A 25,155-nucleotide genomic window follows, 5' to 3' on the forward strand; every position below is an offset into this window, starting at 1 on the left:
ATTATTAATTAGTTATGGCAGAAAACATAAATTATAATATTAATAATTGATAAATTGATTATTACTTATATTGAAGATGCCGCATCTATCATTTGTAAACAAGTTCATTGTACATTTTCTCCAAAATGTCAAACTGAAAAGGGTGCGTTTTAGTAAGAGGTTTGTATGGGCGGAGCCAGCATGGTGGCAGTGGGGGCACTGCCCCCCTCACCCTATCCCTATATTATCTTTGTATGTATATATGTATGTATAGAACAGATTTAAGTATTAGTATAATGAAACACAACAATGTCAACATGTGTTGGTTCAGTTCAGTTGGCTGGGCGAGTGTTTGCCTTTCGGTTGTTTGAATCCTGCGGTGCTTAAATAAATTTTATGACTTTTTATTATTAATTGTTAGGCTATTACTTCAACACAATTTCATATATATATAATGAGATGTGTAATTTATAATTTATTTTCTATTCTAATTAATTTATCAAATTAATTTATGTTTCATATTTTATTATAAATATTTTTATAAAGTTTTGATATGTTTTATTTTTTACTTATATCCAAAAATATTTATAATTATACTTCTAAGTGTTTCATTTTTTTTTTTAAACTATCTTTTTTGTTGTAATGTTCTGCCCCCACTGACAAAAAATCCTGGCTCCGCCACTGTGTATTTCTGTGTTTTGACATTGAAACACTATTTATATCACTATATCAGCTGTTTACCTAAAGTTTATTTTGAGTTTTAACCTAGTGAAATAGGGAAAGGTGGCCTAATAAAACTAGCTCAATTAATTTGACCAATCATCATAATATCTTGTTCTAGTGAAAAAGTGGGGGGAAACTATATGGGTTGACGGGGCTACTCACTATTAATAACCCTCTATTTTTTTTTTTTGGCAAACAATTAACAACCCTCTATTGTGAAGTCTATTATACTATCTATATTAGGTTGTCCTCATCTCAAAAATGTTTTCACTTGCAAGATGATATGGACATTGACGTGGCATTTTAAATTTGTTTTTGTTTTAATTTTACAAGTCATGTGGCTTGCAAACTTTCTTAATTAGGTTGACCTTAACTCTGCAAAGAAACCATGGGCAAGATGATATGGAATAATATAACATTTATATTTTTTTATATTCTTTAGTTGGATTGCAAAAAATTTGCAATCCGTACAAAGTTGCGGCAGCTTTTGTACTTTTAAAAAAAAATATATTTTGTTTCTTTAATTATTTTATTTTCTTTTTTTTATTTATTAATATTTTAAAGTGATCTGATATTGGGGTTCATTTTTAAAAATAGATTGGATTTGTAGGGATGTAGTGTGAATAGTAATGATTTGCAAATTGGATGATGTGAAAGCGAGACTATTTTTTAAAGTAAGAGAGATTTATAGGGATAAAGATATCATTTAGAAAGCTTGCAAATCTGCAAAAGGAGGCCACATGGCAACCTTTTGTGTATTTTTATATTATTAGTTATTTTATTATTATTTTGAAAACTATTATTATTGATTGAATAATTACGGAGCGGACCTGGAGCGAAGAAATATGGAGCGGATCACACATGGCACCGAGCGGACTACGCACGCGACCGGACAGGTCATGGAGGGGTCTACCACCCCGGGGTCCTCGACTACTACCACGGGGTCCTCGACTACTACCTTCCCGGCGTCCTCGACTACTATCACGGGTCCCCCGTAACTATGCACACGGAGTGACGAACCACCCCGGGGTCGGCCGGCACACCTAGGGTCGGCCTGGCTTGACGGCGAGCCGACCTCCACAGGCCCCATGGCCGGCACCTTGGCCGAGCTCCGTGCTCGGCCAAGGACCGGGTCCTCGCGTGGAGCGAGTCCCGCGGCGCGGGCCGCGGCTCCTCCCGCGTGACCCGGGCCCGGTCCGGCCGGGGGTATAAAAACACCCCCCGGTGTCCTATTCAATCATCTTCTACCTTTCATACAATACTTGTAACGTTGTTACACGTCCCGAACCTCTGTAATTGCATTATACGCTCAATTATTACAATATTTATCGTTTATTATTTATTTATTATATTCAAACATATATTCGGGTTGTATAATCCGGACCCTCGAGTTCATATAATCCATCAATTATTTTGTTATTATATTTATAATATTATAATATAATATGAAAGTGAGACTTTTGAAAGTGAGAGAATATTGCAGGGAAAATAATAGCCTTATATAAGTCCTTTATATAGACTTTAAACAGACTAACGGAAAAAAAACACGTACTTTAGCAATTTCAAACTTGATAATCTGAGTCTGACTAAAAATTCCTAACAAATGGTTAGGTTTAAGCTTAATAATACAGTTTTTCTTTACAATATTAAGATAAGTATTAGCAATCAATTGCAAGTTTAGTAAAAGAAATCATTTAATCAAATTTTTATAATGTATAGTATTTCAAACTCATGTTTCAATTAAAAATACTTAAAAAAATGGTTAGGGTTTAAGCTTAATATAAAGATTTTCTTTAAAAAAATTTACGAATAGTATTAGCGATTAATTGCATGCAAGTTTAGTAAAAAAAAAAAAATCATTTAATCAAATTTTTTTTAATACATTTAATCAAATTAAGCTCTTATTCTCATTTAATCAAATTTTTATTTTTAAAATTTTATAATGTACTTTAAACTCAAATTTCAATTAAATCTTAAAAGAGCTCTCCACTTATCTTAGACTCAGCCAAAAAAAATTCAAATATAAGCCAATCCACCTTTCGTATAATCAAATTTGAATTTAATATCAACTGAATTATAGGAGTGGTTAAAGCAGTAATTAAAAAAAAAAAATTAAAAGTTGATAAAAACTATGAAAAATTATTAAGAAACAACTGGTGGCCGTCAATAAGGCTAAGAAACGCAACGGCCAACTCAAATTTGAAATTTAAAAATTAAGAGTAACGTAAAAACAGAAAAACAAAAAAAATAAAATAAAATTTGTACAATGATTTTTGCATGTGCGAAGGAATCTTCTTTCATTGGACAGCTCAGTACGACCTGGAGGGAGAACAGGCATCACTACAGCCGTACACGTGTCAGAAATCAACGGGTTTGATTGGGGTGCTTCAGGGTGAAAACAAAGAGGCTGACAGAGAGGCCATGCTCTGGAGATCCTCTCAATCAAACCCAGAATAATCTTCTCTCTCTCTCTGCCTTTCTTTATATAGCCCAACAATTTCAGGGATTTAAGTATACAATCAAGGCTTATGTCAAGCAGCCATTGAAGATAGAAATCAAGAAAATTTGAGTGGTTGAAGCTTTGAAGGTGTTATAGCAGCAACTATGGAGGTTTCAAGAGTTTGCTTCTTAATGTCTGTTTTTGCTATTGTCTTGGCATTGGCTATTCCTTCCATTAATGCCCAGGCCCCTGCCCCTGCCCCCACAAGTGATGGTAAGCTCTCTTCTCCCTAATTTTTTTTTTTTTTACATACTACACTGATATCTACATTTCACGAAATAAGTTTAATCCAATCGAAACTTCGTTTGAACCCCATTCGGGTTACTTTCTTGAAGGTGTTAGTGTATGCACATGAGTTAATTTTTCACTCTCAATTTTAGGTTATTTGGGGGAAGGGATTATTGATTAATGGGTAATTATTAATACAGTTTCCCTCTAATGTTATAATTTGTATACTCCTTGTCTCCGTCCCTCTGACACACACAAAAAATTCCCATCCATTCTCCCACGGGAATTTTAAGGGGACAGGAATTCCCCGCTCTCGAGTAGGTTGTAAATTCTCCACCTTCATGTTTAGGTCGCTGCTTAAACCCAAAATTGAGATTGTTATCTCTATAAAGGAAACCTGAATTTGGGTTTTAAGTAAAAACACGGACACTTTTTCATCTCTCACAAATTACAATGTGTAATACTGAAGTCGAAACGATTATAACATTATACTTAATACAGCACATAATTGTAGATATTCTAGAAGTTTTTAATAAATATTACCGGGTTATAAGTTGAAGAGTAAATTATTAAAATTGGTGAAATTTAGATGTGAATGCTGACAAATGGAATGAAATGAAATTGCAGGGGTGGCAATTGATCAAGGAATAGCATATGCTCTGATGCTGGTAGCTCTGGCGATTACTTACATGATTCACTGAGAGATATAAATATATATAATACATGTGTTTGTACTGTGTAGGGTGGTTTGTAATTGATGGAGTAATTGGGTAGCAGTAGACATTTGATTGTTAATTTTATTTCAAAAATTCATTTGCCTCTATTATTTATTTCCTTTGTATAAAAAAAAAAAACCAGCAATTTCAGTTTCCAATGTTCTAATTTCGTTCTATATAGAAGTTTTTATGTTCTTTATTTTTTAAATTTTATTTTAACTTTTTATATATGAATGTTGACGGTTATAATTGATTATAACTTTGAATGAGGACATGTATTTAAGGTTAATCGCCATTAAATAAATGTAATGGACTTTGGTTGAGTTGGGAAAAAGTTGTGTTCAAATTGAGTAAGAAAGCGACTTAAAGGCTGTGTTATGGAAGTCATTACGATGCGAGACATGTGTATAGGGAAATGAATTACTATGTTGACTATAATATAAAAAGTCATATTCATTTTCTTTTTTTTTTTTTGGAAATGTTTGTAAGTTTTAATATTTCTTTGAAAAAAATATGAATTTATCTATTTTAAAATTTGACTAATAGTTTGAATTTTGGGTCTTCCAGTGACCCCATGTAGGGATGACCACAGTTTTCCGGAAAATAGACGAACAGGAACTGGAATCTTAATATAAGGTTTCGGTTTCGGTTTCAACCGGCAGTTCTAGTTCAAATTGTACAGTGCACAATTATGGTTCAAACTTCCAGTACTCCATGTCTTCGGTGGGAATTGAACTCTACCTGACATTCGAATAAAACTTATCCTTAAACCATCAAGTTAAGGGTACATTCCAAATTTAATTTCTTTGTTAAATTGGATAACAATACTTTTCTTTTAATTTTCTACTTTTTAAATTTTTCAAAAAAAAAAAAAAAATCAGTTATTAAACAAAGCCTAAACCAACCAAATTCAACATAGTCAGAAACCTCTGAATCAGGGATTCAGACACAAACACGGGCCAAAATATTACTGGTAAAAGGGTTGAGCTCAAAGAGCCATTTCTGTTTGCAATGTGGCAACCTCCTCTTCCTCTTCCTTTTCCTTGTCTCTTTCCCCTGTCCTAGAAGAAGTCTGGGCTGATTGCTCGACTGGTGGGATATGCACTGGAGTAGCAGGGATGGTGGAAGTTGCAGGCTGCAGAAGTTGCTCTTCCAAGTCATCGATTTTCAACGCATCGAGCTCAGCCTCGAGTTCATCCTACAGAACAAAAAAAATGGAGCTAAAAAGCTGTGATGAATTGGGGAAAAAGAAATGCAGGTTTAGTTGCAATTTGCAGAACCTCATCAAAGTCAACTGCTGAACCAAGTGGAGCAGCCAATGCTTCCTGTATCTGTCTTATGTTCTCGGTCTGTTCATTCACTTCATCCAACGTCTTATCCACATAATCGATGTTCCTATACGCGATAAGAATAAGATGATCTCTCTTAGTTCAATCTCTTATTCAATCTCTTAACAGTAAAACCAATACTAACATTGTTTTCTCCATGGCTTTCATTGCAGCTGCTCCAGTTCTCAGAGCTTCAACCGTCCCCGTCGTGACTTTTGCACCTTCTATCATTATCATCTAACCATAAACACGCACGAGATAGATATGTTAACTGACATATGACTACTAAATTACCAGAGGATCAAGCCAACCTGATCATGAATGCGCAACTGGAAATTGAAAAGCTGCTCAATCTGCTGTTCGAAGAGTTTCTTCCTTTTCAAGCACTGTAAAGCCCCTGCACGAAGAAATGATCATACTAGGTCAAATAATTTCTGAACATTACACAAAGTTCTCATCTGTGTATAATGAATCATCAACCCTAGAATACAGAATAGAAACCCTAGAAATTGAAGATAAAAAGGACAAAATTTCATAACCTCTCTTGTTCTTCACTCTGGTAAATTCTTTCGCCCTTTCAGTTTCTTCCGCGGCCTTCTTTTGGAGTACTTTCTCCTTCTTCTCCAGCGACACCAGAGTCTTAACATACAAAAATGAACAAAATAAACAAATCATCCGATAGAACAAACAGCAGAAATGAAGAAATCACAGTCAAAGCTTATTCTACAATGGAGCCATTTCAATTTAAAAAAAAAAAAAAAGGTTCATAACCACAATTCTGATGCTAAGTTTACCAATGGAGAACATTGTTTTTCTAATTGACAGATTAAAAGGCTATAAATCGCACTTAGTTTCATGTATGTAGGTACCTCATTCAATTTATCAAGGGATGCAATATCATCATTTTTAGGCTTAGACTTCTTGAAGACCCGAGAAAACATCTTCTCTGCTTCAAAATATCACAATTGCTCCTACTGTTCTACAGGTATCATCCACCAGTGTGTTACCAGAATTTAGGTTTTAGGATCATTTGGAAGAGTTTGGAGTGATCAGGACTCTTTTATGTTGAGAGTGATAAAAACTCAAAGAAATATTAACCATTAATCTGTCTAAAAAATAGAGAAAAACCCAATATATATACATCATGAGTCCAGGCTTATGAAATCCATTTTAAATAAATATATATTTCAAGTTTACTTAACATATATATATATTTTTGAGAATACTTGACATATTGTTTAAGGTTCGTTATATCGTGTACAGCGGTGCACATGCACCACGGTCAAAATGGCCAGTAAAGAAACGGAGCGCCGTTAGTGTTGACGGATCGCGCATCTTTTTGTATGTTAATTACCAACTGACAGTACAATATATTTAAACCGACACTGCCTCACGTATTATTTTTATATTATCAAATGAAACTGTAGTTGTGGTGAAATGAAAATGCAGTCTATATAAAATGAAACTGAATAACATTTCACATATTTGAGTGTATATTGTACAATGAAGTTATATCAAAATAATCATGTAGCTGTGTTTTAATAAAACTATAGTGTATATAAAATAAAATTAAATAACATTTTCACATATTTGAGTCTATAAATATCGAATGAAACTGTAGTTATATCGAAATGAAACTGTAGTTGTGTTGATTTGTTGAACTGAAACTGCAGTGTATACAAAATGAAACCGAATGCAGAGTTACTTTTTGCGGAAGGATGCCGAACGGCTGGAAACGGATGCAGTTTCTTTTCATTAAACAAAACGACGTTGTTTGGATGCATGGTGCATAATCGATTATGCACCGCGGTACACGATATAATTTGTCATTGTTTAATTTAATTAGCCATATAAAAAAAATAAGAGTAATTCAAGTTTTATTATTTAATCATGGCAACATTTACGCTCTGTTCGACGGGCTTATACTTTATTTTAAGATTAAATGTTCCAAAAAATAAGCTAGTAGCTTAAAATAATACGAGTTCTATTACATATAGTCATATACACTCCAATCTTACTCCTTAAATTTTAGTCTTTGATGTGGCAGGCTATGATAAGTTATTTTTTTCATGTGGGCCCAATACAAAGATCTACATAAGGTTTTGTATGTGAGAGTACAAGTTGGGAGTAGAAAATCGGAGTACACATAGCATTTTCCAAATAATACTCCCTCTATCCCATTTTATCTGTCATATTTACTATTAATTGGTCAAACTAGCTTTTATTTTTTTAGTAGCTTCTAAACTTTTTTTCCATCTTTATCCTTATTATTTTAAATAAATGACATTCTGTACCCCTCCCAATTAAAATCGTTTTGGCATTTTCTATTCTCTTTTTTTTTTTTATGGAATAAGGGTCAATTTGGCCACCGAACAACACAAAAATACAATTAAGCCATCGAACTCAAAAAAGTACAATTATATTGGACCCAGGGGCGGAGCCAGAAATTCGGTTGAGAGGGGCGAAGAAGTATGGATGGATTCAGAAAATTTTTCCAGTAAAAGCGAAACATTAAAACAAAAGAGATAATTTTAAACAAAATAATAAATCACATCCAAACTTTATAAAACTATTCATAACAAATATGAAATATAATTAATTTGATAAAATAATTTAAATAGAAAATACATTAAAAGAATGTGACTATATGTTGAAGCCTAGGGGAGGAGTCAAAAAAACTGTAAAACTATATTGATACCAAGGATTTGAACCCTTAACCTTTACTATTACCAAACATGTGTTTTCCTAACTACTCTAACTCATTTCTTATTAATATTGATAATTTTTTATACTCATACTAAATCATGTACTATATATACATATATAAATTTGAAAAGTCTTTCAAAAAGAGCACGAAATTTTTCAAAAATATGATAAAGATCATATTTTTGTTTCATGAAAAAATACCAGGTAAAACGAGAGAAATCATCGACAAAGAGAACAAAGTATCTATAACCATCAGAAAATAAGAGAGGAGCTGGACTCCAAATATCAGTATAGGTTAAATCAAGAATATTTGAACTAGAAGTGTCAACACGTGGCAATGGAAAACGAGAAGATTTACCCATTTGACACGCATTACATAAACTATAATTACAACGAATAGAATTACTAGACCCACTAACCGAACAATAAGGAAGAACATGACTAAGGACACGATGGTGGGGATGGCCCAAACGATCATGCCAGACAGACGGAGACGCACGGGCGGAAAGAAATGCAGAAGGTGACGAACTTAGAATTGGTAGTGTGTATAACCCACAAGAACTATTGCCCCGAAGAAGAATCTCATTGGTGTTGATATCTTTCACAACAACAACAACAACAACAACAAAAAAAAAAAAAAAAAAAAAAAAAAAAAAAAAAAAAAAGATGGATGAAACTCAAAAAAGACTTTATTATCAGATGCAAATTTCTGAACTGATAATAAAGAGGTAGGTAAAGTGGGAACATGAAGGATATTAAATAAATGAAACGACCTAGAAGGGATATGAATAGATGCATGACCAATATTACAAATAGGCAAACATGTACCATCACCGACACGGAGGGTGTCATTACCATTACACGCGTCCGAGATAGAGAGCGCCACTATATCTGGAGTTGCATGATTTGTTGCAACCGTGTCCGGGAACCAACTGTGAGAGTCTTGTGAGGAATCTGAAGGAGTTCCCTGATAAACCATATTAGCCAGTGGATCCTTTTCATACTGTTTGTAACATGTATGGGCAGTGTGCTCTAGAATCCACAAAGTTGACACTTAGGATGGTGATTGTCGTTCTTACCGCCACGACCACGACCACCATTGTCGCGACGACCACCACCACCGCCACGGGACTGCCCGGAGCCATGTCCGCCACCACGCGACTGTCCACCCCTGCCGCGCTGCTACTACCCGGATTTCTGTACGGAAAAGGCTGTCGGCAATGAATTCTTCGGCGCCTAGGAAATCCGAGAGTTCATGGAGCATGACCGGTGTTCCCTAGACATTGAGAGAAGAGACAAGGTCCTGAAATTCAGGTCGTAAACCCGGGAATACATATAGGTTTTGTTTTTCAAGCGGAATGTGTTGGCCGGCGAGGGTAAGGTCTTCAATGAGAACCTGTGCCGGCCGATATAATCAGTAACAGAAGCATCATCCTGCTGTAGCGTCTGAAGTTATCCAAGATGATTGAACGAGCGAGACCAAGACGAAGAGGCAAGTGCGGAGATAACGGCAGTCCAAACTGCACGGCTGGTGTGATGCCCTATAGCCAAGAACTTAACTTCATCAGATAAAGAGAACATGAGCATGGAGAGAAGCGTTTGATCCTGACGAACCCCACAGATGATGGGCGGGATTCGGCAGGGACGGCATCCCCTTTGCGTCGGACGAGATCCTGACTAATGGGCATGGATTTGATCTGTCGATGAAGCCCATTAGGTCATGTCCGTTGAGAAAAGGAACAACTTGAGTCTTCCAAAATAAGAAGTTCCGATGAGCTAAGTCAATTTGACGCTGATGAAGTGATGAGCGGAGGGTGGTTATGGTTGAAACCACCGATGAGGAGGGAACATCAGAAACAGTCCGTTCAGAGGAATTGATAGATCCGTCAGCCATTGGATAGAAACCCTAGCTAGTTGATACTAGATGAGAATTGTAATCAATTGTATTAATAGTGATAATTACTAGAGTACAGGACCTAAGTATATATACAAGAGGAGACAGAGAGGACTAGGAATGTGAATCATAAGTAGACTCACATACACAAATAGAGTCCTAATAGAGAAAAGGTGGATTGGATGAACTCTGTGCAGTTTTGAAATAGTGAAGGTTTCTTTGTCTCCGGGCCGGAGATGATAATTGGTTTTTCGTCTCTAGCAACTTGGAGGTAAAATGATAAGTCTTGTTTTTTGTTTTTTGTTTTTAATTTTATTTAAAATTATTAAAATAAAAATAAAAAAAAAATTATTTTATAATATGGTAACTGTCACGTCAGCAACTAACAGGTAAACAAGTTTTTTTTTTTTTTGTTGAATATAGTTTTTTTTTTTCTTTTTTAGTTTGATGGCTAGGGATGGCAACGGGGCGGGGCGGGGCGGGGAGTATACTGCCCGTCCCCGTCCCCGGCGGGGAATTGAAAATGTTTCCCATCCCCGTCCCCGCGGGGAATTAGACAGGGTCGGGGATTCCCCATTTCCCGTCAACTCCTACTCAAAATGTTAAATAATTTTAATTTTTAATAATAAAAAATTAAAATTTAAGTACTAGTTTCAAAAATTAAAATACTAACTAACTATATATATATATATATATATATATATATATATATATATATATATATATATACACACACACACACTATCAGTATACTATATATATGTGTGTAATGAAATATATATATATATATATATATATATATATATATATATATATATATATACACTAACAATATATTATATATATACTCTAATAACATTAATTAGTATACTATTAGTATAGAATATATATAACTGTGTTAATATTAATTATAAAACATATATATATAATTATTCGGGGACGGGGCGGGGCGGGGCGGGGAGGGGTATCCCCGTCCCCGTCCCCGGCGGGGATTCACACATATTCCCCGTCCCCGTCCCCGTTCCCCGAAAATTTTCCCCATCCCCATCTCTTTCGGGGCGGGGATCGGGGATCCCCGTCGGGGACGGGGCACATTGTCATCCCTATTGATGGCCTACATTTTTTTGTGTAGTTTGGTGGCCTATTTGACCTTTTATTCCCTTTTTTTATTCATCTTCTTCCCGCAACTTCTTCACCCACAAGCACCCTCCTTTATCTACATTCGAACAACTTGGACCACTTGGATTGTTACAAAATGAGCCACATGAGGTTATTTATACTTATTACACCTCCTTAACGTACCGTGGAGATCTACTTGATCGTATGATTATGATTATATTTCTAAAATCCTCCCTAAATTCTACACAATCATGAGTTCTATAATGTTTTATAAGATTTTATAAATCTCTACACTTCTAATATATATTTATATATTATATTTGTGCTTTAATCGTGCACATTCTTCTCTTCAAAGTTGTATTGAGATGTCGTTTGGAGTATTGAAGAAGAGATGAGAGATACTTGTTAAAATGTCACAGTTTAGTGTGTAGACCCAAATTGATGCTATTATGATCACATTTGCACTACATAATTATATCCGGAAGAATCTGCAAAATGACACATGATATTTAATGTGCTTGAGCAGCATCCAAATTACATGTCACCTGATGAATTTCAAGATTCAAGTAGTAATATCTCTATCAACCAAAATTTAAGTGAGACTCTATTGAGATGAAGGAGATTTCCAACAATATTGTCACTTCAATATGGGATGGTAGATCATGATTATGCTAATAATTTCATTTCAAAATGTTAAATTTTAATATAAACAAACCTATTTAAATTTTATGAAGATGTCTTTTTTTAGTCTTCAATTTGCAGCTTCTAGTTATAACTTGCTTCAAAACCAGTGTATTACCAGAATTTAGGTTTTAGGATCATTTGGAAGAGCTTGGAGTGATCAGAACTCTTTTGAGTTGAGAGTGATAAATATTTATCATTATCATTAATCTATAACAGAGAAAAAAACCCGATATATATACATCATGAGCCCAAGCTTATTAAATCCATTTTAAATAAATATATATTTCAAGTTTATAACAAATTGTTTAATTTAATTAGCCATATAAAAAATAGTAATTCAAGTTTTATTATTTATTCATGGCAACATTTAATCATTGCATATTGAGATGTGATGCAACATGTCTAAATTTTGATTCCTTTATGCTTATATACTTGTCCATTTTAACAATTAGAGAATATTTAACCATCGTTTTAAGATCGATAGAATAGGCCACAATTAAAATTTAGATCAGTTTGTACTTTACGAGCTACCAAATGCCTATCATCATTTCAGGTGAAGTTCATACCAGTGAACATAAGTCAAAACTCAAAAGCCACAACTCATTTAAATTCTCAAACAATATGCCCTTACCCGACAAAGAGATTCAGAGATGGGAATTAATGTAAGCTGAGAGAGATCTATGGGGTTCGTTTGGGTAAAAACAACTTAATCCATCAAAAACAAAGGAGATGTCATCACATAATAATAGAAAGCTGGAAATTGTAGTTTAGTACAGCATCCAAAATGGCTATAACAAGAACATTCATCAGAGTTACAAACTCTAAAATAAGAAAAATCTTCATTTCTTCATTTACTTCTCAGATGAGTTTGGCCCTCTCTTCTTACCAAAGCCAACAACTGTAAATACGAGAAAAACAAAATATCCAATCAGAAAATTATATAAGTACTCATAAATAGCATAACATGTAATCACCTTGGGTAAGCAAAAGACTACTCACACATCCAAGCAAAAGTGTCGCTAATATGACTCAAAAAAAGAGTTCAGTTGTAGCCATACAAAAAAAATCAAGAAACCAAGACAACTGGGGAAGCAATCTTTAAAAACTATGCAAAACAGAGCTAACAGACAACAATTAAAGGTTGAAATGTTACAGCAACCAGAATGATCTGTCCATGATGTACAAATTTGACAAATAAAAAAATGAAAAATCATAACTTTAGATGTTTCAGACATCCAAGGAAGGATAAAAACAGCACTAGCTCTCAAGCCCGGCGAAGGCGAAAGCTCTTAGGCGGCCACTGCGAATGTTTTGAGAAACAAGCCTTTGGATTTCTCATCATCAACTTATATCATTATTCAAAAACTAACAAAACATAGAGAATACATAATCTTAGATACAAATTTGACAAACAAAAACAAGGAAAAATCACAAATTTAGATGTTTCAGACATCCAAGGAAGGAGAAAAGCAGCACTAGCTCTCAAGCCTGGCGAAGGCGAAAGCTCTTAGGCGGCCACTGCGAATGTTTTGAGAAACAAGCCTTTGGATTTCTCATCATCAATCAACTAATATCAATTTTCAAAAACTAACAAAATATAGACAAATACATAATCTTAGATACAAATTTGACATACAAAAACAAGGAAAAATCACAACTTTAGATGTTTCAGACATCCAAGGAAGGATAAAAGCAGCACTAGCTCTCAAGCCTGGCGAAGGCGAAAGCTCTTAGGCGGCCACTGCGAATGTTTTGAGAAACAAGCCTTTGGATTTCTCATCATCAACTTATATCATTATTCAAAAACTATCAAAACATAGACATATACATAATCGTAGATACAAATTTGACAAACAAAACAAGAAAAAATCATATGTTTAGATGTTTCAGACATCCAAGGAAGGATAAAAGCAGCACTAGCTCTCAAGCCCGGCGAAGGCGAAAGCTCTTAGGCGGCCACTGCGAATGTTTTGAGAAACAAGCCTTTAGATTTGTCATCATCAACTTATATCATTTTTCAGAAACTAACAAAAAAAATAGACCAATCTTAATCTTAGATAGCAAACTTTTTACTGCACAAGCAAATATACTGAATTGAAATCAATATAAAACCTTAAAAAATTCAAAACTATAACAAATCCGAGCAAGATTTCAAACACACACACACAGATTATGAATCCCTCGGGCAGAAAAAAAAAATCCAAAGCCTATAAATAATCAAAGAAAAGATGAAATTACCGGCTGTAACAAAGCGGCGATTGTACTGCATCCGCTTATGAGCACGGCCGCGGGGCTTCTTCTTCTTATCTTGCTTGGCAACCTTAGGAGTCTGCCCTCTCACCTTGCCGGCACGAGCCAAAGATCCGTGTACCTTACCTAAAATTATGAAAACAAATTTTAAAAATTTACAAAAATAAAGATAACTACATTCACACAAATCATTCAAATTATACTAACCCATTGCAGATTTCTAAGTCTCCGGCCGCCGATTGAAATGGCTTGCGCTCCCTGATTCTCCGACTGTTGAACAAGAACGTAGCTGCCAAGACCGCTGTATTTAAGGGCTAGGGTTTTAACGAATATTTATATACCAATTAGGATTTAGCCCATATATATGGGCTTAGTGGATATTGGGCTCTAAAATGACTCGGTTAACCCATTAATAAAAAGCCCAATGACTTCCGACGTAATTACGAGAAATGCCACTAGGGTTTAATCTGCTCTCTTTTATTGGGTCGTCTTCTTCACTGCTCGTCTCCCCCTCTCTCCAAACCCTAGTAAGCTATTTGTTTCTGAAGAGTGAAAATGGTGGAGAAGACGAAAGCTAGAAAAGAGGAGGTTGTTACCAGAGAGTACACAATCAATTTACATAAGCGTCTTCATGGCTGGTAATTCCTATATATGTTTATACTACAGATTGAATAGACGATGAATTTACTTTTTTGCGGTTTGAAATTTAGCTGAAAATGGATTTGATGAAGTTTTAGATAGCTCTGGCTTTATGACTTGTTCTTCTTCGGTTAAAAATATGCTGCCTTACATGCTTATATGTGAATTTGTGTTAGGGATTGATTTGTTTAGATATCTTTTAAGGGCTTTTTATGCTTTTTTCTTACAATTTTGTTGAATTGTATTGGGTAATGTTTGAACAAAGAACAGTTTATTAGGTTAGGAATCAGCCTCATGATTAAGTGTTCTTAGACAATGTTATCAAAATGAATTGAACAAATTTGTTCTTGTGCCAATATATCATTCATAACTCATTGTCCTATAAAATCTTATTGAAATGATATTGCCCCAGTGCTAAAATTTTCCTGGTTGCATTGCAATTGAAGTAGTGATTCGTTAACTTTGAGCTGGAAATAGAAGGAAAAATTACTACTTTTTAAAACATTCTTGTTGTTGTTGCCTTTTAAAAACAAAAATATTACGAAGAATTCTTATATTGATATGAGTGTTTGTACTATGAAGGAAATATATACAAGAAGAATAACCACTAGTAACTGCATAACTCGAATAACCACTCATTAACACCTAACAAATTAATGTATTTGTTTGTATTGCTTATATATATGATATTCAACGTCCATTTTTATGTGGTTATATAACGGGCAATCTTTTTGTGGTGACAGCACATTCAAGAAGAAGGCACCTAATGCCATCAAGGAGATCAGGAAATTTGCACAGAAAGCTATGGGGACGACAGATGTGAGAGTTGACGTGAAGCTGAACAAGCACATATGGAGCAGAGGAATCCGAAGTGTCCCAAGACGTGTTAGAGTTCGCATTGCTCGCAAGAGGAATGATGATGAGGATGCAGAGGAGGAGCTTTATTCTCTTGTTACTGTTTCTGAAATCCCACCGGAAGGGTTGAAAGGGCTAGGTACTAAGGTCATCGACGATGAGGATTAGTTTGTACTGTTGGAAAACTTGAAAACTTGACATTCTTGTTATCTTTTAAGTTTCTTAGCTTATGAGTTTGTCTAAATGTTTTGTTGCTTTTTCTTTAGACATGGTAACTTTATTGAGAGGCTTTTACAGTAACTTGAATGTGTTGATTAATGTTAGTGATCTTGTGCCATGTTGATTAACTTTGATTAATGTTGATTAATGTTAGTGATCTTGTTAGGCTTTTACAGTAACTTGAGTTGTGGCACAGATAATAAATGCAATTGAAATGTACATGAAAATATGAGTTATTCAACTTTTTTTTTTAAATGTAATTAGAACTTAACAAAAAATGTAATTAATTTTTTTAATAAAGTACATTTGTGCATTTAAATCAATTGAGTTCGTTTTCAGCAAGTTATGAGAAATAAATATTTTAGTTTTCACCTATGGTTGGAGAGTTGGAGTCTTGGAGATGAGAATAAATTATTTAATTCTAATTGTATATTTGTATTTAGTGGAGAAAATGGTTTATGTAAATATTTACTTAAATAATTATTATCAATCTAAATATATGTTTTATAAATTGATTTTAAATCAAACAAGGGCGTTTGGTCTAGTGGTATGATTCTCGCTTTGGGTGCGAGAGGTCCCGAGTTCGATCCTCGGAGAACGCCCCATTCTGTTTAGCATCTATTTTCGGCTTTTCGCATCCTAACTTTGGAGATCTTTACAAGATTTAGAGATCCTCTAAATCTCTAAAATAGCCATAAAATCCCTGTCACACGTCTTATGTGAAGATTTAGACATCCTCAAAATCTCTAAAATAGCCATAAAATCCGGTCACACGTCTTCTGTGAATTAGTAATTAGTATTGGGAAAAGGGTCAAATAGACCCTTAAACTATAGGCAAAAGAGCAATTAGGCCCTTCAACTTTGACAAGGTGCAATTAGGCCCTTCAACTTGTTATTTTGAGTCAAATAAACCCAATAGCAGGTTTTTCACCTGGAATAACCGGTCAAAAATTCCGGCGAAATTTCCGACCTTGTTTCCGGCGACAAAAAAAAAAAAAAAAAAAACACAACTTGCCGGAGAAGACAACAGTTCGGTTGTCTTCTCCGGTGGAGAGGGCGGCCAGATCTGGTCGTCCTCTCCACAGTCCTCTCCGGTGGAAAGGAGTGGAGAGGACGACCAGATCTGGCCGCCCTCTCCAGTGGAGAGGACGACCGGACTGGTCGTCCTCTCCACTGGAGAGGGCGGCCTGATCTGGTCGCCTTCTCCACTGGAGAGGACGACCGGACTGGTCGTCCTCTCCAATGGAGAAGGCGACCTGATCTGGTCGCCTTCTCCACCGGAGAAGACAACCGACGGTTGTCTTCTCCGGCAAGTTGTTTGTTTGTTTTTTTTTTTTTTTTTTTTTTTTTTTTTTGTCGCCGGAAACAAGGTCGGAAATTTCGCCGGAATTTTTGACCGGTTATTCCAGGTAAAAAACCTGCTATTGGGTTTATTTGACTCAAAATAACAAGTTGAAGGGCCTAATTGCACCTTGTCAAAGTTGAAGGGCCTAATTGCTCTTTTGCCTATAGTTTAAGGGTCTATTTGACCCTTTTCCCATTAGTATTTGTCCCATCAAAGATTTATAAGCATTGTTGTAATATTATCATACCAGGTATAATTAGTTTTAGTAAAAATTAGTATTTGCGCACGTGCAATGCACTGAATGGATTTGTTGTAATATATTAAGAATATTTGGATCGATATATAATTATTTAAATTAGAACATCAAATATTATATAATGCAATTGAATGTATGATTTGGATTGTTTATGTATTTTTATGTTATTAATTGCTCAAATTAATAGTTAATATATAAATGTACGCATGCGGTGCTGTAACTTTTGAGATTTTATTTATCATTGTTCAGTATTTTTATAAATTAGTCAAATGTGCTCGCTCTCTACCAACTCAGTTATAAAAATGAATTGATATCCTAATTTATTTGTATGGAAAATATATTTTTTGTCTAGATATATAGAAATTTTGCCATTTAAAAAACCATAATACCACATATTGTATTTACACATTATTGAAATCTCTTTGTAGACAACATTGGTAGTAACAACACAATCTTGTCCATCTTCGTCTATAGCTAACACCTTTAATCCAAAAGGATGGTGACTCGGGTGAAAATATGTAATGGTAAAATTTCAGTCAATTAGTGATCCTTTTATATTTTCAGTCAATTAGTAATATTAGATTCATTTTCAGGCAATTATTCTTTTTTATTTTCAGTCAATTAGTCTATTAGATACATTGATATTTTACTTAATTTCAGTTCCATTTTTAATTGATGATGTAGAATATTTTTATTGAAATATTTTTGTTCAATTCTATTTATAATTTACCTTTACTAATGTTTAAAATATGTATTTACTATTGATGATGTAGAATATTATTATTGAAATATTTCCGTCCAATTTTTAATTTTCGTTCCATTTTTAATTAAAATGCAATGATCTTTCAATTTTTTTTTTTCATTTCAATTATGGATCATTTTTTATTTGCAGTCAATTATTAATATTCATTTCCTTTTATAATTTCAGTCAATTAATAATATCATATTTATTTTCAGGCAATTATTCTGTTTTATTTTTAGTCAATTAAAATATCATATGCAGTGATATTTTTACCTATCCGAACCATTTTTAATTGATGATGTAGAATATTTTTATTGAAATATTTCCGTTTCATTTTTAGTTTATCTTACTATTGTTTAAAATATGTATTTACTATTGATGGTGTAAAATATTATTATTGAAATATTTCCTTTCTATTTTTTATTTACTTTTACTTGATGATGTAGAATATTATTATTGAAATATTTCCGGTCTATTTTTAATTTATGTTCTATTGTATAAAATTGTGAAAGATTTATGATATCATTGTGATTTGATTTATTCTACTGTGTAATATTATTGTGAAAAATTAAAATGCAATAATCTTATAATTTTCTTTTCCATTTTAGTCAATTATGGATCATTTTTTATTTTCAGTCAATTATTAATATTTATTTCCTTTTCCAATTAACCTAATTTATGATTTTTTTTTTCATTTTTCATTTTTAATCAATTATATTCATTTATTTTTCAATTTACCTAATTTTTGTTACATTTTTAATTGATTATGATGTAGAGAATTATTGTGAAATATTTCTGTTCATTTTTTAATTTACCTTTACTATTTACTATGGTTTGGGCGGGAAATCAAGTAAATAGAATTTTGTTTTTAATTATAGTATAGATTTTCCAGCAATCCAAACACTCCCTTAATATCCCAAAAACGGATAAAGAAAAATCATTTCATTAAGGAAATTAAAACTAATTAAAGTAAATCTAATCATGCTATATTTATTTGTAATTGTATATTAATTTCATTTTGAAATCATTGGTTCACATATTTGAATTATTTATTTTTTCTTTAATTATTATAAATAGAAATGATATTGTACTAATTAATTAATGATATTTATCAAATTGTATTTTTTTTAAATATAGTGTTCTACCCGTGCGTTGCACGGAATTTTTTTTTTTATATTATGAATTTAAAAGTGAAAATAGAAAACAATGAAAAGATGTTATAATGTACAATATAATAATATAGTTGGACTTTTATATATTTCGTCAAGTATCTATTTTCATAATATACAAAATTAAAATTTAAAATTTGTATGGTTAATATAATCTCTAATCATGTACATATTTAGATAAATTTATTGAAAAAATTCACATAATTAAGTTGATTTACTCCTAATTGTATTTCATATATATTATAAGTCTAAAATATGAATAATAACTAAGAGAATTGTACTTAGAAAACAATAAAAAAATGTAAATTATAAATTTTGTATGAATAAATTTAAACTCTAATCGGACGCATTTCCTTATTTGATTGTATAATACATTGTATATACACATAATATTTATTAATATATATATATAGAAAAATTCTATAATATAATTTCATTAATTATAATTTATATTAATAGATTTATAATTAAAAAATTAAATTTATAAATTTTAAAAGTAGCATTTGAATATTTTATGATTATTATAGTGTATAAATGTATATATATTTTTTTAAAAAATTATAAATATTCATGTTTTGTTAATTTTATACTTTCATTTCTTTAATTATATTTCATATTTTATTAATTATAATTTAATGAAATTGCCACAAATATTTCTAGGAACGAAATCTTATATTTCTCAGTTTCAATAATTATATTAATTATTATTACCAAATATGTTGGCATTTACCCTAATAATTTCATTAATTATATTAATTATAATATTTGTTCTATTCCAATATTTAAATACATTACCATAAAACTACCATAATAATTACACGAAAGAAGGAAAGAAAAATTATTAGAATAATTACCATTAATAAAAATTAAGAAATTATATTAAAAATTAATTAATTATATATATATATATATATATATATATATATATATATATATATATATATATATATATATACACTTTTAATTCTATATTGATAAGCATAGTATGTGTATATACTTTAAGAAATTATTAACTATTGAAAAGAGGATATAATTTTAAAAAGTAAATTATTAATTAAATTACCTAATATAATTGTCCTACTAATTGATTTCATACTTATAATTCATACTAGTTTTTTTACGCGCTTTGCGCGAATGGGATAATGCCCAATAATTATTTTTAAATAAGTATTCCAAAGTATATCAATGCAATATTATATAGAAGATGTTCATGCATAGGTAAATAAATGTTGAATTTATTTATTTAAATCGGTAATTTAAAGTATATAATTGCAAGATAATATATGAGAGATTGATTATAGCTGTCACTAAAATAAATGTTTGTAACTTTGTAATAATGCTAGTCTAAATACTTAGTCTTAAAGCGATAGTCTAAATAAATACTACTTTTTGTTTAATAATAAGAGTAATAAAGTGTCGTACATACTTTTCTTCAACAATAATGAAATCAATGATTTTTTTTTTAAATTTTCATTCCTTGTTGAGACAAATTGTTTTGAGAGTTTGTCCATAACAATTGCTACAATTGCTGTCAATAGAGGATGATAATAAATAATTCAAAATATATGGTTACAATAGATATTAATATAATGATATAGTAAAAATTAACTTACAAATTTCTTTAAAAGTTTTCATGCATTGATAAAATTTTGATGTGTAAACTTGTTCAATTGGAGCTAGTAGGATGTTAACATTGTCAATTATTTGAAAAATGATCTTACCGTTTTAGAGTCTATGTGTAATTGTATTTATGATCAACAACTTTGTAGTTAGGCCGCGCAGGTCAGACAATGATGTAAGAACAATTTTGTCCGATAAAAAAAATAATAGTATAATATTTGTAAAATAATGTAGAATTGTACCATTATAAAAAAATACAAAAATTATTAATACCATAATGGCCTAAATCATTCCAATAATGCAAAAGCATAATTGAAATATTAAGTTTTGTTCTAAATAATCCGAAGAAGATTAATTTATTAAAAAAAAAAAACTTAACCTAAATTTATTTTTTTTAATAAAAAATTCAAGAAAATCAAATGATTTTAAAGTAGTTCTTGATTTATAATATTTGATGCTCAACTTTGAATGCTATTTATTTAGTCGAGTTAATTATTTGACCAAAGTTTATGTTAAATTTTATATTTATATATTTTTTTAATACATTTTAACATATTCATAATATATGTTTAACAATTATGCCAACTATACTTGGGATGAGGTTCGAACTTAAGACCTTATATAAATTAAGAGTATATTAAAAATAATAAATAGTTAACGGAATATTCCGTTACTAAAGTTTAAAATAACGGAATTTAAGGTTATTTAAGGGAAGAAAATAATATAATAGAGGGTAAATAAGGAAAATCATTAAAAGATACTAAAATAAAAATAATATGAACCATTCATTTTAAGAAACAATTAGTACCGACATTTTTTTTTATTCCAGTTAAGGGCCTAACATTATTCGCTCTTATTAGATTTGTAGATATTTGAAAAAATTATAAAGCTAAATACGTATTAATTGCTTTAATAATTAAGATAATTTTTAGTCAATCAATATTCAATAGTACTAAATGTATTACTTCAAATTTTTATACATAAGATATAATATTATTAAACCAAAATAATTAAAAATAATGTGTCCATATTACAAAATATTTTATAATAGTAATTTTTATTGCCTAATAGAATTTGTCAATTATTAAACATTATTTATGCTAATTATTGTATGTCGTTTAATACTAAGATTATTAGGTAGAAACTTTATAATTAAGGTATAATATTATTACATCAAAATTACTAAAAATAATGTGTCCACACTATAAAATAAATTATACTTGTCTTAATAATTATTTATTAATATAAATTTACAATTGTTTTATTTTTAGCATTTGTAACATGAAAATAAAACTAATATTTCCTAATTTCTGAAAATAAAGATGAAAATAGTTTTCATTTTCATAACAAAACTTCTCAATTTCCGTTTTACTCATAAAATTACTAATACTAATTAACTCCAATTTACCTTTTATTTTCATTCCACATTTTCCGTTTTCTTTTTCATTTGTAACAAAATTATTTCCATATTTAATTACATTATTTACTTAAGAAAGAATATTTTTTTATAAATTACATTATTCTCTTACTAATTATGTTTTATTACTTCTTTTATCAATACTCAATTAATAGATTTTAATTATTTTTTATTAAATATTTGCTTTCCAAATAAGATTTATTAATTATTTGGTCAATAAAATTTTTAATTAATTGAGTAGAAAAGTTTGAACGGAAAAATAATGTAAGAGAATTTTACTTATATAGATAAATAGATAGCCAGACAGAGAGACTGAGAGACAGATAGATAAATAGATAGAGATGTGTGTGTGTTTTATTTACACATTAATAATTATTAAAATTTTTATATATTATCATTTAAAAAATAAAATACATTAATTGATTGTTGGGCATAGTATTAGCGTTTCGCGTAAAACGCGTGCTCTTGCCTAGTTTGTTTTTATATACCTAACTTTCTTTTGGAAATACAAAAGAGGAGGTGGGACCCAGGCTGATGGGCAAAAAAACCGCCTACACTATCTCAAACACGAGACGCAATTCATATACCTAACTTTAACCACTGCAAAGTGCAAACCTTGCTTATTCTTCTTCGATTTCGCAATTCGCAGTTTTAAAAGAGCGACTGAATAATTGGTTGCCCGGGTGGCGGACTGAAGGTGAAGGTTGTGGCGTCGGCGGAACAGCGGTGGAGTGACGAAGATCGAACGGCTAGCTGAGGACTGAGGTTGACCTTCTCTCCTACTTCTTTACCCTAATGTCTATTTATTTAAATTAAATATTCTGCTGCCATAGTTTCGACCTTTGAATGCCACTGCTCGTTGCGACGCTGCTGGGTTGCGGCCACTAAATTTGTGTCCTATATTTTAAGTGGATTTGTATTTGTGTGTGTGATGTTGATGATTTGATGTACTGCAAAATTACATAATACAGAGAGCACTGCTGCTTAGACTTTGGATTTGATTGATTCCTAAATTGTTTTGACATTACACATCTTATGTTGAGAAGTCGAAAGCTGGAGAAGAACCCTTAGCTTGGACTTTGTAGATCATCTTTCGGAGATATTGGGGGGTATGTTTTCTCTGTTCATCCTCATTGTATATGATGATCAATGGCCTCTGCAAATTTTCTTTTTCATGCCTCACCCATTTCAGACATACTACAAGCTGCAGGAATTGAAGTTCAGCACAATGCTTGAGAAGGGATTGTTGAAGAGTGAAGAACTATACAAGGTATTTTCATATATTGACACACATGTTTTCTGTTTTTGTTAGTTTTAATTTGTTGATAGCTTGCTAGTACGAGTCTGATTATTGATTGATTGTTGTGTGAATTGGATCAGTATATATTGGAGACTAGCGTGTATCCACGCGAAGCTGAGCCCCTCAAAGAATTAAGAGCCATCACTGCTAATCATCCAAAGTACGCCGTTGAAACTATAAATAATCTATCTTATGTTCTTTTAAGAGCCTTCAATTTGGATGTGTTTTGCCTGATTTTCGACTTTTGTTTCAACAGTTGTCTGATGGCAACTGCACCAGATGCAGGTCAATTGATACGTATGGTGTTGAGTCTCCTTAATGCCAAAAGGACGATTGAAATTGGAGTGTTTACTGGATACTCATTGCTCCTCACAGCTCTCACCATTCCTGATGATGGCAAGGTTAGTGCAGTACTACTGTACTAGTGCCTCCCTGATTTTATCTAGTTACCAAGTTATTTATTTCTGTGTCTGAATAACGTAACACTGTTGTCCACTATGCCAAAAACCATAGCTAATACAAAAGATATAACTTTATTCCCTTTTACTTGAGTAGCAGTTAGCACCACGTTTCGATGGTAGAATGCTGGACTCGGCTCTCCAAGCCGCCGCCCAACAACTACCTTATTATTATTATTATTATTATTTTTTATGTAAACCACGAGGTGGTTCAGGTCTTTTTCTGTCCGTTTAACGGTCCAGGTCCCCCCGACTAATCCCCGTTCACTCCGGGAGGCACGGGAGCTGGCTCAACTACCTTATTATAATTAAACTTCATTAAAACTACATGCAGATTATAGCCATAGACCAAGACCGAGAAGCATACGAATATGGGTTGCCAGTTATAAAAAGAGCTGGAGTTGAGCACAAAATCACTTTTGTGGAGTCTGATGCTTTGATGGCTCTTGATCACCTCCTGGAAGATGTGAGTACTGATTAGGCCGGTGGGATTACCCTTGCTACTTGCTAGGGTATAGTAGCCTGAATCTTGAATAACTCGATACTTCTTTTAATTTGTTGCAGAATGGTAACAAAAACAGTCTTGACTTTGCTTATGTTGATGCGGACAAAAAGAGTTACAAAAAGTATCATGAAAAACTATTGCAGTTGATTAAGGTTGGTGGGATCATAGTGTACGATAACACCTTGTGGGGAGGAACGGTTGTAATGCCGGAGGAGTCTGTTATCGACCGGATGAAACCAGGCCGGCAATATACAATTGAGTTTAATGCATTTTTGGCTTTGGATGATCAAGTGCACATCTCTCACGTCCCTGTAGGTGATGGGATTACTATTTGTAAGCGTCTCAAATGAGTGATGAATAGATTTTTCGCGATTGGGAGCAAAACAGTCATTTCAAAATCAAACGGTCGTCGCTACAAGAAGAAGGTAGGAGATGGAAGAGTTTGAAATGATTGCTTTGTCCTCGTGAATAAACAATTTAAAAACATTTACGTTTTTCCGGCA

General features: G+C 32.3%; 3 protein-coding genes, 1 long non-coding RNA gene and 1 other non-coding gene across 8 annotated transcripts; 4 read left to right on the plus strand and 1 right to left on the minus strand.

Moving 5' to 3' along the window:
- The first annotated feature begins 3,121 nt into the window (after positions 1-3,121).
- LOC109193204 lies at positions 3,122-4,345 on the plus strand. Its single transcript, XR_002056230.1, has 2 exons — positions 3,122-3,415; positions 4,058-4,345. It is a non-coding gene; the product is annotated as an uncharacterized LOC109193204 (long non-coding RNA).
- A 710-nt stretch (positions 4,346-5,055) lies between these two features.
- LOC109193164 (vacuolar protein sorting-associated protein 32 homolog 2-like) lies at positions 5,056-6,552 on the minus strand. Its single transcript, XM_019344012.1, has 6 exons — positions 6,344-6,552; positions 6,014-6,113; positions 5,786-5,871; positions 5,620-5,711; positions 5,427-5,541; positions 5,056-5,344 (listed from the first exon to the last, which is right to left on the minus strand). Exons 1-6 carry the CDS (start codon positions 6,413-6,415, stop codon positions 5,135-5,137), a joined length of 675 nt encoding a protein of 224 aa, XP_019199557.1. The 5' UTR covers positions 6,416-6,552; the 3' UTR covers positions 5,056-5,134.
- An 8,043-nt stretch (positions 6,553-14,595) lies between these two features.
- LOC109193185 (60S ribosomal protein L31-like) lies at positions 14,596-15,944 on the plus strand. The gene is made up of 2 exons (XM_019344036.1): positions 14,596-14,765; positions 15,510-15,944. The coding sequence occupies exons 1-2, from the start codon at positions 14,683-14,685 to the stop codon at positions 15,787-15,789; spliced, it is 363 nt and encodes a 120-aa protein (XP_019199581.1). The 5' UTR covers positions 14,596-14,682; the 3' UTR covers positions 15,790-15,944.
- Positions 15,945-16,370: 426 nt separating this feature from the next.
- TRNAP-UGG lies at positions 16,371-16,444 on the plus strand. The gene has a single exon. It is a non-coding gene; the product is annotated as a tRNA-Pro (tRNA).
- Positions 16,445-22,963: 6,519 nt separating this feature from the next.
- LOC109193141 (probable caffeoyl-CoA O-methyltransferase At4g26220) lies at positions 22,964-25,138 on the plus strand. Of its 4 annotated transcripts, none has more exons than XM_019343993.1 (7): positions 22,964-23,154; positions 23,361-23,498; positions 23,582-23,659; positions 23,770-23,849; positions 23,946-24,090; positions 24,482-24,613; positions 24,712-25,138. In XM_019343993.1, exons 3-7 carry the CDS (start codon positions 23,618-23,620, stop codon positions 25,000-25,002), a joined length of 690 nt encoding a protein of 229 aa, XP_019199538.1. In that variant the 5' UTR covers positions 22,964-23,154; positions 23,361-23,498; positions 23,582-23,617; the 3' UTR covers positions 25,003-25,138. The 4 variants fall into 4 exon arrangements, with proteins under 4 accessions (XP_019199538.1, XP_019199521.1, XP_019199546.1 ...); XM_019343976.1 differs by having other exon boundaries at positions 23,600-23,659; XM_019344001.1 differs by having other exon boundaries at positions 23,436-23,498.
- The last annotated feature ends 17 nt before the right edge of the window (positions 25,139-25,155 follow it).

Source organism: Ipomoea nil, unplaced genomic scaffold (genome assembly GCF_001879475.1).
Source record: "Ipomoea nil cultivar Tokyo-kokei standard unplaced genomic scaffold, Asagao_1.1 scaffold0222, whole genome shotgun sequence".
Lineage (NCBI taxonomy): Eukaryota > Viridiplantae > Streptophyta > Magnoliopsida > Solanales > Convolvulaceae > Ipomoea > Ipomoea nil.